The sequence below is a fragment of the Streptopelia decaocto genome, assembly GCF_964273445.1.
Source record: "Streptopelia decaocto genome assembly, chromosome: Z".
Taxonomy (NCBI): Eukaryota; Metazoa; Chordata; class Aves; order Columbiformes; family Columbidae; genus Streptopelia; species Streptopelia decaocto.
The window spans coordinates 55,538,346-55,550,405 of NC_138657.1; the positions used below are offsets into that span (position 1 = coordinate 55,538,346).

At 39.0% G+C, this 12,060-nt stretch overlaps 1 protein-coding gene across 2 annotated transcripts in view; it reads left to right on the plus strand.

The window, feature by feature from the left end:
• Positions 1–11,816, plus strand: part of IL6ST (interleukin 6 cytokine family signal transducer) — a 35,672-nt gene extending 23,856 nt beyond the window's left edge. The window contains exons 11-16 of one of the 2 annotated variants that reach the window (XM_082075492.1): positions 109–210; positions 760–906; positions 1,854–1,994; positions 3,252–3,348; positions 4,864–4,945; positions 5,819–11,816. In XM_082075492.1, the coding sequence (XP_081931618.1) occupies positions 109–210; positions 760–906; positions 1,854–1,994; positions 3,252–3,348; positions 4,864–4,945; positions 5,819–6,529 (1,280 nt within the window). In that variant the 3' untranslated portion in view covers positions 6,530–11,816. Of the gene's footprint in view, positions 1–108; positions 211–759; positions 907–1,853; positions 1,995–3,086; positions 3,203–3,251; positions 3,349–4,863; positions 4,946–5,818 lie in introns of those variants that run through there. The other variant, XM_082075493.1, reaches the window with a different exon arrangement.
• The last annotated feature ends 244 nt before the right edge of the window (positions 11,817–12,060 follow it).

Consider the following 12,060-nt stretch of genomic DNA (forward strand, 5'->3'; position numbering starts at 1 on the left):
TGCATCTTATGAAACAGCTGAAACCCAGAACCCCGTATCTGAAGTAAATTAGAAGGATGGTGAGGAATCTGACTGTCTGTGAAACAACACTTTTTAAATTCCTTTTAGGTGACATAAAGCCATTCAAGTGTTACTTGATAACTGTGTACCCTCTGTATGCTGATGGTCAGGGAAGCGGACAGTCTGTAAAGGCTTATCTTCAGCAGGATCGTAAGTACAAAATAGTCATCTTGGAGCACATAAACTGATTTTCTTGATTACAAATAGTGAGACCTTTATTTTAATGTGTACTACATAATGAAAAATGGTCCTGCACTTGAGGGTCATCTGACATAATTGATCTTGTCCCTCCCATTACATCCATTTTCAGTATTTAGAAGTTAAATAGATGTCCGTGACTGACTCTTTACTTTTTTCCAACCTTTATCAGATAATGTCACCTGAATTTGTTATTTTATTGGTAAAGTAATATTTCTATGCTGATTTATTTTAGATTTTAAGTATGAAATCAAGACTAAATTCAGTTGAAGATTAATGCGATCTGCTGATTACTGGTTTTCATATATTTTTTTCTCTGGAGGTTTCTCTTTTAAAACATCTTTGGGGTTGCGATATTGTCTGAAAATAACGCTTTGCAGATTAATTATCACAGCTATTCCATTGAAGTTTTTATGCATTAGTAATTCAGTGCTCATTAATACACTGCTGCTGTGGATGTGAGGATGCCCAACAGAAACTAATCTTCATCTCCCATTACAGGTCCTTCAAAAGGACCAACTGTTCAGACAAAAAAAGTAGGAAAAGCTGAAGCTGTTTTGACATGGAACCATCTCACAGTGGATGAACAAAATGGATTTATCAGAAGTTACACCATATTTTACAAAACTATTGATGGAAATGAAACAGGTAACAGAAAGCAGCGAAATGCTTTGTGGTACTGAAGTATTCCATCCATTTCCTTTCTAATACATGTATTTCTGAAAAACAACACACAGAAATGAATGTGGCTATCCTGATGACATAAAGCTCATGCCCGAGGCATAGCTCTCCTCCATACTGAACAGAAAAGTCCCTAATGAAGAATTTTGAATATTCAGCCTGTGTACAACACAGTACACAGTTTAGCTTCTGAAAGCTGATTTGCGGGTATTGTGCTCCTATCTCTCTATCTTAACACAGGATGAGATGATGGTATAGCAAGATGAAGCTAGACCATTTAAGATGTGAAGATGTTGGCTGCATTTAACTTGATAAAGCCTTAAAAAATAAGAGGGATTTTTAATTCTCCTGGAGATGTAGATCAATATATTACTGATGTAAAACATCTTGTTTGAAGTGCATTTTAGTTCTCAGTACTGCATATAACCTGCAGGTGTAAGGAAAAGAGCTAGCACTAAAAGAAGTTGTTTTTTCTTCTTTAGATACGCTTAAATTGGAAGGGCCAGTTACTACCAATGCCTACCTTACTTTTTTGTTATTTCTAGTTAATCATGTTTTTTCTGGTTCCTAACTAGCTATTTCTAGTTAGCCACGTGTTCAGCTTATTAGAGACCTTTAAGCCTTAACTTTACTAGTAGTTTAGTTTGTAGCTACTTTCTGGGGGTCAGGGGGAACACAAACACAGGAAATTAACACATAAAATCATCAAGAAAGAGACAAAATTCAAACATTCAAACAAAAGCAATTGAATCTGGGCATTTCTTGTACAAGTTTATAGCCTGTCTGTATATTCCATGAAATCATGCATCTTACTATCTTGTACATCTGAAAACATGATATCCTAATGCTCCTGTGTTTGTGACGATCTAATAAATTGTACAGAAAATTAGTATAATTTTTTTTTCTCTCTCTAGCTGTGACAGTGGATCCTTCCAAGACAGAGTATACCCTTTCTCCTCTAACAAGTGACACACTGTATACTGTGCGGATGATGGCATACACAGATGAAGGAGGCAGGAGTGGTCCTGATTTTACATTTACTACACAAAAATTTGGTAAGGAGGAGTGGAACAATTATATGAAGTAAAGTCGCAACAGCATAGCAAGGCTCTGTGTAATATCTGATAGGAGGGAAAGGTGGTTTTATTTAAAAGAAAAAAGTTTTTCTCACTCATACTCGAACAAGATAGATGATATCCAGGTAGCCTGTGTAGTGCTCAGTCTCAAAGAGGTAGTTTAGTCAGGATTTCTTCTGACTGTACAGAGGACACATTATCGTCTGCAGGTCTCCTGGATTGCTCTTTTGCATTAGAAAACATGCAGGTTTTGGATGTGTTTTGTGTATGCTTTATAATATTATTTTGCCCCTAGTTTGTGTGAGTCATTAGGATATACTCAGTGCCCATGTCTTCTTATCTGGTGTCTGATGGCTTATACTGTGGTCTTAATGAGTCCAGTGTCTTTGTTTTAATCTGAAGGTAAGATGGCCTTTGCTGTCCTGACACAGGTGTCCTGAGAAGATGCAGAGGTGTGCTGGGATCTTGATCTGCTAATCTAGGTTCCATTCAGCACGTGCCATTCTTACAACCCTTCCTCAGGCTCTGCATTCTCATTTGTATCACTATTAGAGTTTGCTACTTTTCATGTTGAAGAGTAAAATTTATTGTATGTTCAGCTGTAGAGCAGTTCCTATTTGTAACGGCAAGAGCAACAACATCAACTGAACTTACTTGTGGAAGGTACTTCTTTAGATTTAGGAGTTTTTAGTTTTGTTTTGTTTTCTCTAAACTGCTGCTCTTCCCCAAGCATTCTGTAAGGTTTACTTAAGAACGTGTATAACGTCGGAAGAAATACACAACAATAATGCAGCCTTAAGTGTTTGCAGGCACAGGATGTTTTCATGTACAGAATAAACTGGTGGATGAGTAGTGACTTGGCATATATTAGTTGACCAGGATGTTATGGCAGCCAGTAGGCCACTGAAACACCTGGGCCACAGATGCCTGTATATCGATGTTACTGTCATGTCTGCCCAACTGTAAAATTACTTGATATGTCATTATTACAGCTTCTAGACGAACCTGTGATTTTTGTTGATGCAAGGCGTTAGATTGTTGGGATGGAGCTTTTCATGTTTTCACCAACAGGCTCTTCTCAAATGGTGAAAAGGTTCTTCTGAAGATGAAGCTTGAGACTGAGCGCTGCAGGTGTATTCAGTTTCAGATTTTCCCTATCCCTTTGGGAATGTGTGCTGCTGCCAAGTTCCTTAAATGTCGAAGTGGGCCATAACTGCTTCTCTTCATTTTCTTCAGGGAAAGGAGAAATTGAAGCCATAGTTGTACCTGTATGTCTAGCATTCCTGTTGATTGTGCTCCTCGGAGTTTTGTTTTGCTTCAACAAACGTGATTTGTAAGTATGAATGAGGTCTTATGCTTCTGATGTTTCTGGGCATAACAGAGATTACAATAATTCAATACAATCAGCAAATATTCTCCACTTAGATCAGAAAAAGAAGTTAAAATGCACATTGATGGGAAATAAACATTTTTATGTTTTGAGAAATCAGGGCCTCTTATGATACTAGTTTCTTATTGTTAACCAATAGCACATGAACAAAGTGTTCCATGACTCAGTCCTCCTAGGAGGTTCCTATTTCCTTGCTAGCGTTGGTCAGGATTAGGTTTGCTTGGTTTTGATCAGGATGTACTGTCTGTGTTTTCTTAGTCATCATACAAAAGTGGAATGATGGTCCCTAGTTTGTAAGGTACAGAAGAATCTGTTTGCTGGCTGTATTTGAGCTATTTAGTTACGGGGTTAGCCAACTTTAAGCTTTACAGCCAAAAGAATTAGGCAGACATTTATCTACCTTGCATGACCTCAGTAAAACTCAGTGTCTGTTTACTACCAGCTGGGATCCTGCTTCCTCCTGCTCCTTCTACTCCAGAGGTCTTGTCTGTGGCTTTAGCTGAGACCTTATTGCTGAAGTGTTTTCCTGGGCAAACACCTCTCACCTGTCCCAAATCAACTCTCTTTTCTTTCTAATTAAAGACAGCACTTTGTGCCCTTTTCCTTTTGACCTCCCTGCAGCTTCTGAAGTTGGCTCTTCATGGATGTCAGTTCAAAAGCCCATCTTGCAATGCTCTTCACAGTTCTACAGAGGATCTGTTCTTGGAGCCTGTTTATAAGGAGCAGGATAGATGCATCAGTTTCAAAGTTTGTTTGGGTGGGGCTGGTTTATCTACAGAAACTTCTATGGTTAAGGAACAGTCACTACATTCTTAAAAGTTCAGAGATACAGAACACCAGGAATTTTTTTTTTCAAATACTTTATTTTTAGCTGTGATTTTTAGTTGTGAGGTTGGGTTAGATTTTCACAGCTGTGATATTCATGGCTTTCTTAAAGAAGCAACTGATACGCATTATAGAGTGTACCTAGATAATCGCTCTGTAGATTCCGGTGCTAGACCACTGGAACAGGCTGCCCAGGGAGGTTGTGGAGTCTTATCTGGAGACATTCAAAACCCGCCTAGACACATTCCTATGTAACCTCATCTAGGTGTTCCTGCTCTGGTGGGGGGATTGGACTAGATGGTCTTTTGAGGTCCCTTCCAATCTCTAATATTCTGTGATTCTAGAGTGCTATACATTTGAAAATCCTTTACTAACTGTAACCATTTGTTGGTTTGCCTTATGTTGGATGGCGACATCTAGTGTGTGGGGGAGTTACAAGTACAGTGCTGTGTTTCACTAAGTGGTACAGCTTCCTACGAAGATGTAAAGAAGTGCAGGAAGCATTCCTATGTGGAAATGACTACTGCAAAATTGCTGTGTAAGGGAGTGGTGTACTGGATTATGCAATACTTGCTATCGACATAGGAATTTGGGGAGTGCATCTCGTAATTTTTTTGTTTCAATCCTTTACAGAATTAAAAAGCATATCTGGCCTATTGTCCCTGATCCATCCAAGAGTAACATTGCTCAGTGGTCTCCTCAAGTTCCAGCTAAGGTAATACTCATCTTTCAGCATCCTGTATCTCCCTAGTCCACAAGGTTTCAGATAAACTAACCAGTTGGTCTTCTGTCTTCTAGTACACATGGATCTGAAGGCAAAAAAATGGATGTTAAGTTTCATGACATGATATTATATGATATGGTTATAAGATTTTATTGCATCAATAGATTCAGCATTAGAAATACATGGTCCTTGGTACAAGTTCACAACATAGACCAGGTTTTAACATGGTGAATTATAGCCAGTTTACTAGTTGGAAGGGTCTGAGGCCTGATTATTTTACTCGTTCATGGGAAATCAGGGTTAAGTAAACAGAATTAATTATTCCCATTCTTAAAACCCTGACATGACTTTTTTGCACAGTTAAGTCATTAATGAGAGGGAAAGCTCTAAGAGTTCATAATGGATGAGGAGATGGCAGCAAAATTTATGCCCCACGTGGGGCATAGCAAATGACATAGCAAATTCTGTTCCCTAAACTGTGGCTAACTTCTATGAAGAAGTGCTGTGATGTTGAATACATTGTTGGAAAAAAAGGCATGTATGGCTTCAGTAGAGAATGTTCCTGTGTTCCACAGCAAATGGTTTCATGTTTGTGGCTCTTAAGAATTATTAAAACTGGAGCAAAGCTTACACACCCATTATGGTTTTAGAATAGCTGTGTAATTAAGACTTTGTATTGTAATAAAAGCTATGGCCTTCATTTTGTAACAGATATTTTGGAGATATTGCCAAACCCAGTAAGGAGAAGACTTATATGAAAAAAAAAACTTGAAACAATTACAGAATAAAACTTCAGATACTTGATGAGGTTTTTGAGTTTTAACATAACCTTCCTCTTAGGCAACGTCCATCTCTTTCTTTCAGCATAACTTTAGTTCCAAAGATCAGATGTACCCTGAAGGCAGCTTTACAGATGTAAGCGTCGTAGAAATAGAAGCTGATGACAAGAAGTCTTTTTCAGAACAAGATCTAAAACCCTTTGACTTGCTTAAAAAGGAAAAAAGTACATCAGAAGGGCACAGCAGTGGTATTGGAGGATCCTCATGCATGTCTTCTCCTAGGCAAAGTGTCTCTGACAGCGATGAAGGTGAAACTACACAAAACACTTCAAGCACTGTTCAATATTCAACTGTAGTACTTAATGGCTACAGAGACCAAACACCTGTACAAGTCTTTTCAAGGTCTGAGTCGACCCAGCCACTGCTAGATTCAGAAGAGAGATCAGAGGATCACACTGGAGGAAGTGACAGTACAACACGGAGGCAGCAGTATTTCAAGCGAAATCGTGGTCAGGATGAAACCAACACAGACAGGCAATGCTTTGAGAGAACAAAGCAAATTACTTCTGCTAATGAGGGGGATCTTGCTGGATTTGCAGATCAGAGTTCACAGCTGTTGGGCTTCAGGCTGGAAAAAAATACCCAGGAAGCTGCTCTATCAGATGTTTTACTGACAAGTACTGAAGGACAAACTGTGAGAGCTGAAACAGTGGAAGGAAATACACCATCATTTGATGAAATGCCAAAAAGTTACCTTCCTCAGACTGTGAGACAAGGGGGATATATGCCTCAGTGAGAGAGGAAACTGGCTCTGTTTAGGCCTTCATTAGTGCCTGTTCACACTTGCTCCTGTGTTTTGGATAAATTAAGCTAGGTATTTTTGTCTGAATACAGATAGAAATATTGAAATCAAGTGAAAACTACATTGACAAAGTACAATAAGGCCTGATTTTGTGGAAAATTTGCAGTCCGGACTTGCTGGAGACTTCTACGCACTACATAAACTGTCTGGATAGCTGAACAAGCCGTTGTGCTACCTTGGGTTTTTTGCCTTGTCATACCAGACTTACACATGATTGAAAATGGCAAGTTTTGATTAACCACATCAGGCAATAGACCTCCTAGAAGAAATACTTCGATTTGTGACAGAGTACAAGCGTGAAAAGCCAGCTTTAGTTGTTTGGAGCATCTTTGTGCAAAAGACTGAAGCTTAGTATTCTAACATGGAAAAATTGTGTCATTTAGTTTTCAGTTGCTTGATTGACTTTCTGAATTCTAACTTGGCTTACCAGACATGCAAATCATGTTCACCCCCATTTAAAAATGACAAAAGTTAAACAGAACTTGCTGTGGTGTGCAAATAAGAAAACACCATGATCGCTTGACCCTGAATGCTACTATAGTAATTGATGTTCTGCCTATATTTAGATATGTGTGCACACATTATTATATAATAATTTGGTCTAAAAACGTGCCTTGCAATTCAGTCTCATGATCAGAAGTTTTAAAATCCAGATGAAAATACAGATTAACAGTTACTCAAAGGTTTTGTACCCAGATCCCTGTCTGTTTATAGCATACCTCTCTGGTCATATAAATTGCCTCTGTTTAAGAAGTGCATCTTTGCTGTATACAGCTTGAGAGGCAAATAATGAGCTGTAACTTTTTACCATTTTTGTAACTGCTTAGGAGAAAGAATATATGACCTTCTTCCTGATAGACAACAGTGTGCTGTAACCTTGCTGCTAGTGCTGCAGTACCTCCTTAAAACTGAAAGCAGCAAACGCCAAAGCATTCAAAGTCATGGAAGCTCTCAGAAGAAAAAACAAAACCTATCCCCTGAATTAAAGCATTACTGGTAGTATGTATCTGTTAGCAATCATGAGCCACAAATAACACTTTAAGTGGCTGCTGAAATTCCTTTTTTCCTTATGTCTCATTTTTCTCCTGTTCATACAGTTCACATTTTATTGAAGAAGGTACACTTCTTGAAGATTATCTCTACCAGGGTTTAAAGAAAAATGAAACTACACTAAAATGAGCCCCTTCTCCAATTATAACTAGAAATTTTATGGCACTCTTTTAGATTTTTTTTACCTTAATCTAGTCAGTTTTCTAATCTGACACTAATAAAGCCTTTATTCAAAACACTAAATGCTGCGTTGAGAGGATAAAACAAGGTTTTATTTCTCCTTCAGCAAAGAACTATGTATTTAAGACCACCTGAAACATTTTGTGCTGTGACCTCTGGTGCTGCTGTTCTGCAGAGCACTTCCTGAAGGCCCTGGAAAAGCAGGTGTCACTATCATTTCAGCCTCCCTTGGCCTTGTCTGCCAGCCTGCATGGAAGGACAGATGTACATATAAATGTTCACCTGCGCCTTCTGCTTTTGTGACAAAGAAACTCAATACTAAAGTAAATTCATAAGATTACCTCTTGAAGTGTGGACTATTTAAAACAGATAAAGAATGCAGAAACTTAAAAAACATTTCTGTGTTCCACAGTTCCTTTCTCCCAACAGTATATTTTGTATCTGGGCACTTTTTTAAACTAACAGGCAATGTTGTAGCTTACTATAACTACACATTTCTTCAAACCAGTCCTCTTCCTTTTTTTCCCGACTCCACCTCAGCACCTTCAAACTTCCTCCCTGAGGGCAGGAGCATAATCAAAGCTGTGCTGTCGAGAGAGAGGAGAGACCATCTTTCATTTTTTCAGAAGCTGAAGGAGCATTTTTTTCATCAGAACACATTCCTCTTGGAAAATAATAGGAGTTAATTTACTGGCAGATGGGCTGTCTTTTCTACGCAAACTATATAGTGACTGTAGAAACCACAAGTAGAAGGTAAAGTCTCTGCAGTGTGTATGTTTATTAGAGCTGCCCTGCAACCACGTGCATCTAATCCACCTCCGGTGCATCTCTGAAACATTATGGGCCACAACCTGGCTGCTTAGTCCGAACATTGCTTCAAAGGCCAGATACTTTCAAAAACATGAAGATTTTTTTTTGGTGATCTGGTGATGCTAACTTTTGATAGCATCAAAGAATATGATGCATTTGTCATATTTGAGGGGCAAGTTCAGTTATTCTTGAAGTTGCTATTTGCCTTTCTGTTGTGTAAAAGAAGGGCATTTTGTTCTCAGTTCTTGTTAATCATGGACCGTTTCCAAATATTGGAAAAGTATTGTCAAGAGATTTGCATTTTTAAAGGTCTGTGCTAATGAGATTTCTGGCCTGTCATGTCTAGCATCTTTCTTTGTTGTGGTCAGTGGTAATCAACTTACAGAACCACACAGGAGTTTATCCTAGAGAGAATTCTGTATATCTGGCAGAGCTATATTCTATCTTTCGGTCTTGTGCATTTATCTAGGGCTAAAATACTAAAAACTAAGCAGAAGATACTGGTGGGTGAGCAGCTTGTAGAAGCCACAATACATACAAATAACAGGTTTACGGCTTGTTCATAAACCTATGTGCCAAATGTTACACCGTGCAGTGTCAGGATTTAACTTTATTTTGTACTTGGATCGTAACAATCTAATTGTATCAAACAGTTAAATACAGTTTTTTTGAGCACCTGTAATGTCATTATAGCAACCTACTGAAATTCTCTGAAGTTGGCCCTAACATAGCAGTTAAAGAAAAAGCTTCTTCCCCCCCAGTAACTATGTTGCACTTTAGAAAATAAAGGCATTATTAAAATAAAATCACACTTCAGTACTGACACTTTGATGTCCATCTTGATTTCCTGGACTGGGATTTTTCAGGTAGGGGTGGGAGAACAGCTGTAAAGACCTTGTGACTTTGATGGCAGGTGAGGGAGGCTAGTAGGAATAGAAACTATTTTTCATGTATTAGCGTGTTTGGAAGGTCTCCTAAGTGCAGGTTGGCTAACTGCTCCTCTATTTACGAAAGTTAATATATTTACCTCCAGTGTTGTGGTGGTTTTGCTAGAATAGAAGGTTGGTTGGGTTATTTCTGGGGTGCGTTGGCTTGCTTTCAGGGCAGTGAATCTGGTAATACCCTCTCCCACTGTAGTAAAAGTTTTGGGATTATGTTTCATATGCCCTACTGTATCAAACTGCCTGTTAAGCCTTAACCCGGCAACACAAAACACAACAGACCCAGAATTTTTCTAAACTTCATTTTGGAGTGTTTGTGACAGGCATGTGCCTATCTGTGCTACAGCAGCCTAGCAAAATGGCAATTATCAGGACTGGAAAAGAACTTTGGCTCTAGGAGGAGGAAAGAGTTTGCATGCGAGGGCCGAGTCCCGTTCTTGGGCACTGGAGAGGTCCCATGGCCTGGCGTGGGGTTTGCAGCTTCAGCTTTGACTGTAAACCATGAGCAAGTAAAACATGAGTAAGTTAAAACTTACATTAGTGTGCCCAGTATGTGGGAATCATCATGCTGGTTTAACTTCAGTAATGGAACTTGTTTAATTAGTGCCAGGTCTCGAATATCCAAGACCCACATCAATATATGCTGCTATAGTGTTGACTTCACAGCGGGATTTGAAGCTCCAAAGACTCTCAAATCGTTAATAATAGTCAGCCCCACTCCAGGACATTCACGTTTTAACTTGTAATTAGTGTGCATTAAACAGGACTAAATATACTAGTTTATTTTCCCTCAGTTGTTGTAATTAAGGTAAACTGTTATTTTGATACATTCCTTTATGTGTGTTAAAAAGTTCTTCCGACTGGTGGATTTTAGAACTTTATTAATCCCCTGTAACCTTGTCTGTTTGGTAGGATTGCTACACATAGCTGTTCTAAAATTCCAAGAGTTGCTTTTAATGTTGTTTGGAAGTAGTTTATAACAAAAATTCTGAGGTTTTTTTTCATGAAAAGGCCATCTAGGAATGACAGGCAACCCCACAATATTCATCTTAGCTTTTGTTCTGGAAAACTGCAGTAAAGGGGAGGTATAAGTGCATTAAGTACCTTGCATTGAACTCACTAATTCTCTTCTCTCTTCCTTAAAAGAGATAGGATCAGCTAAAAAAGAAAAAAAAAGGGAAAAAAAACTATAATATGTATGTTTGCTTTCACTTGTTTCCTTTTTAGTACTTGTGCAATCTGAGCCATTCCTAATAATGAAAGTAGTGCTGACTAAATGCACAAGGATGCATTTTTTTAAGGCCACAAGATTTGATATGAACAGATTAAAATTTAATGAGTAAGGGCCAGATCTCAGCAACTGTCCACTTCCCCCTCCACCCCGCTCTTAATTTATAGTGCAGAGAGAGGGCGGGTAATAAGTACCTCGCAGAACACAGCCTTAGCCACTGCTTGTGTTTAATTGCAACGCAAACCTTGAAGGGGATAAAAGGTATCATATGGGGATATATGCAATAAAGGCATTGCTACTCTGCAGAAGCACACGTCTGTAACAACAGATCAAGACCGCGTATGGCACAACTGCCGACAGACGGACAGACAGCTCCTCCTGCACAGGCTGAAGCGTCTTCTGCAGCCTGACCAGCTGCTATTCTCTGGTGACAGCAGGTGCAGTAGATGGCGCGTTCTGTGCAGTGTTCAAACCGGTAACACCTATCGCTTTTCTTCATATCAAAGCACATTCGTTAGTGGATCCAGTCAACTTGCTGTGGTTTTTTAATACACCAGTCTTGTTTACAGTGTCACATACAGACTGACACTTTGATACAGTGATGGATTGTCTCGGAATCAAGCGCTTTTATTTGGGGATAAGAAGTCTACGGTCAAGGTTACTGGTCATCGAATGTTGCTGTGTGGATACTGGCATCTAGGCGAGCAGCCATGTGGGACATGGGGACAGACCTGCTCAGAAGGAGAGTGCCTTGATGCTGGATTGGATGGATAGCAAATGTAAACATTGTCTAATTTTACTGTGTACTTCAAGTAAGTATGGCTGATTAAGCTACTGGTAATTTGAATGCCAGCTTTAAAGGGCTTGCATACTTCAGCCAGACGTTAAACTTTTAAATTGCTGCATAAGCTGTCTCTATATGGAAATGTCTTTTAATACCAGTACACTATCTTCATTCTTTTGCAAACTGCATGTTGATTGTCATATAAACTTTGCTTTCTACAATTTATTTCATGGTCAGTTTTGAATGTCTTCTTCTTTGTTACACAACTGAGCCTGAATGTTGCATTTATCTCGTACATAATCTATGGAAAGAAAACAAAACAAAATTCCATACTTTGTGTGCTGGAGTCCATGTTTTTTAAGGCTGAATAGTCACCGAAGGAGAAGAGCCTGGGCACTTACCTAACAGGCAAGAAACAGACATTCCCAGAGAAGGGACCATGACCATGGTCCCTCAGGACAAAAGGCCA